This window comes from Pipistrellus kuhlii, unplaced genomic scaffold (genome assembly GCF_014108245.1).
Source record: "Pipistrellus kuhlii isolate mPipKuh1 unplaced genomic scaffold, mPipKuh1.p scaffold_m20_p_5, whole genome shotgun sequence".
Classification (NCBI taxonomy): domain Eukaryota; kingdom Metazoa; phylum Chordata; class Mammalia; order Chiroptera; family Vespertilionidae; genus Pipistrellus; species Pipistrellus kuhlii.
In genome coordinates, this window is record NW_023425551.1 from 30,509,973 (window position 1) to 30,512,640 (window position 2,668).

Here is a 2,668-nt window from a genome sequence, read left to right on the forward strand (position 1 = left end):
ACTCCATCCTGTAGAAAGGGAAGGAGAGAAACCATTCAACTATGACTCACACCCACTGGTGGAATGGGACTCTTAGTCTTTGAGGATCTTAGTGCCCTGTGTTTTGAAAATAAGAGTGCCTCAAGAGGGTCTCCTGGGCACACCTTCACTTGCCTCATGAACACAATATACCTTACAATCCTGTCTTGGAAGAATTTTTTTTTTTTTTTAAGGCTGTGCATTTTGCTACAAGACTTGACCAACAACGATCGATATACTTAGTCAATATAAATTTTCCACATTTAAAATTCTTTCTAGACTGGTAAAACTACAACTAAAAGTGTGGCTTCAGGATTCACAAGTGCACATAAGTAAGAGGAGGGAATGGTTTCAGACAAATGTTGCAGCTTGTCTTCCAAACCCAGTAACTAAGGGAGTGGATTAGTCTGCACTGACAACACCAGTTACCTTTTAGTGTCCTGTGAATGCCGCTGCATGAATATCTTACTCCCTCCTTCCCGCCATTATCTGCACTAGGTATTTCAGTGACAATCTATGAACGGTGGTATGCAAGTACGTATGCTTATTTTTACATTAAGATTTTCACAGGAGAGAGATGGTACATAATAAACTCTTAAAGTAAATGTGTCACTACTTCAGCTCTCAGACGGTAGATCACCTGGCCGATGCAGTTCTATAGTCAGTCACATGCGCAAAATTACATTTTTAGAATGTGTTTATTTGTGTACAAAATATGTTGTGATTTACTGATGCATATGCAGCAAAATTTTATCACATACAACAAAAAATACACCCTTGACCCTCCTTTCCCTGCCCTTGTAAATGGCAACACTGTTTTGGCAGCTCAGCAGCTAAAAATGAAGTGCTATCATTAAGCAGTATTGGAATGTGTTCACTTGGCAAATGTGATGTACAATTTGAGTATACAACCACATCTTTTGTTAGTTTCCTCACAGGCCAGAAAAAGTCCACATCCTGAACACCTCCAGAAGATACAAATAATTTGTATATTATATATACACATGTATACACTGTATATGTAAAGTGCCACCAAACTTCTGTATCCTCGCACGTTTGTTGTGTGTATGTTTATTCTCTCTCTCTCTTTCTTTTCCAAAGTCAGGGTCACACTTGTGGGATCTCAGAGTTCATCAGCAGGCACCGAGAAAGCTCACCACAGGCTGGCTTGTTGGGGAGGTGTGGTGTTGGTGAGAGGACGGAGGAGGGAGACTTCAGACCTCACTGGGAGATCTGGAGCGGAAGGGCACTTTGGACTGGAAACAGCCACAGAACAGGAGCCACAAGGCACGCTGGATCTCCTGGTTGCGGAAGGCATAGATGATGGGATTGATCATGGAGTTGTAGGTGGCGGGCAGCAGAGTAGCGTAGGTGTAGACGGCCGGGTCCTCGCGGCTGCCCACCACGCAGTATATGGCGAAGGGCAGCCAGCTGAGGCCGAAGGTGCCCAGCACCACGGCCAGCGTGCCCACGCCCTTTCGGGTGGCGGCCAGGTGGGGCGGCGCGAGGCAGTGTTGCTGCAGGGCGATCTGGTGCGCGTGGCGCCAGACCACCTGGCAGATGCGCACGTACAGGTGCAGCATGACCCCGAAGACCACGAAGAAGGCGGCGGAGAGCAACGCCACGTGGCTGCGCGTCAGGGGGCTCACCACGCTGCAGGCGGCGGGCTCCGCGAGGCAGTTCCAGCCGAGCACCGGCAGCAGCCCGAGGCCCAGGGAGACGGTCCAGGTGGCGGCGAGCAGCAGGTGCACGCCCAGCAGGGTCCGCCGGGAGTAGTAGGTGAGCGCGTTGTAGAGGGACAGGTAGCGGTCCACGGTGATGGCCAGCAGGCTGCTGACCGAGGCAGCGAAGGACGACACGAGGAAGCCCACCGTGAGCAGGCTCACCGTCTCCGAGGGCACCACGTACCGGAACACGAAGTGCAGGATGAGTCCGCAGCCCGCCAGCAGGTCGGCAGTGGCCAGGCTGCCCACCAGCACGAACATGGGCGTGCGCAGCGCCGGGGAGGACGCGATGAGCGCCACCACCAGCGCGTTTTCCCCCGCGATCACCGTCCCCGACACGCACAGCAATACGTCCCATGGGTTCACCGCCGACAGCGGCAGCCCAGGCGGTCCGGCGGACATCTGCGAAGAAGACAGCTCCAGCGACCCGTTAGCCACGCCTCCTCCGCCCAAGGCCGCCGTCGCCGCCGGCTGCCCCCAGTCCCCGCCGTCCTGCGCTCCTGCCGCCGCCGCCGTGGCCACCGCCGCCGCCGCTCCCTCCACCGCCGCGGCCACCACCTGGGACTCGTTGAGCGAAGAGGCGCTCGCGTTCATTGCGGCCGGACACGGCACGCACCCTGCGTGGAGAGGGGCAGTGAGCATCAGGTGTGCGGTTCCAGCTTCCAGGGAACTTCCCCGGGCGCGCGCGCGGGTGTCCCGCTCCTATTGCCCATCCCGCCCCGGACCCCAAAGCTGAGCCAGGAAGCTGTGCTTGAGAGCCACCCATCCCTAGTGAATGGGTGAGTGGGACGCACACGGGTGCTCTCACAGACATCTGAGTTCTTGCACAGATACACACACGGATAACATGCACTCACACGCACGCAGGTTAATCCCAGAAGGGTAGACTGCATCTGCACACGGATCCCTATGCACCGAGCTAAGGG

At 54.9% G+C, this 2,668-nt stretch overlaps 1 protein-coding gene across 1 annotated transcript; it reads right to left on the reverse strand.

Moving 5' to 3' along the window:
• Nucleotides 1-697: 697 nt before the first annotated feature.
• Nucleotides 698-2,418, reverse strand: GPR6 (G protein-coupled receptor 6). Its single transcript, XM_036414590.1, has one exon. The coding sequence runs from the start codon at nt 2,382-2,384 to the stop codon at nt 1,233-1,235; it is 1,152 nt and encodes a 383-aa protein (XP_036270483.1). The 5' UTR covers nt 2,385-2,418; the 3' UTR covers nt 698-1,232.
• Nucleotides 2,419-2,668: the final 250 nt, after the last annotated feature.

What these genes read in the sequence shown, in the direction of transcription:
- GPR6 (XM_036414590.1), bottom strand. Translation starts at nt 2,384, where the DNA reads ATGCTCACTGCCCCTCTCCACGCAGGGTGCGTGCCGTGTCCGGCCGCA.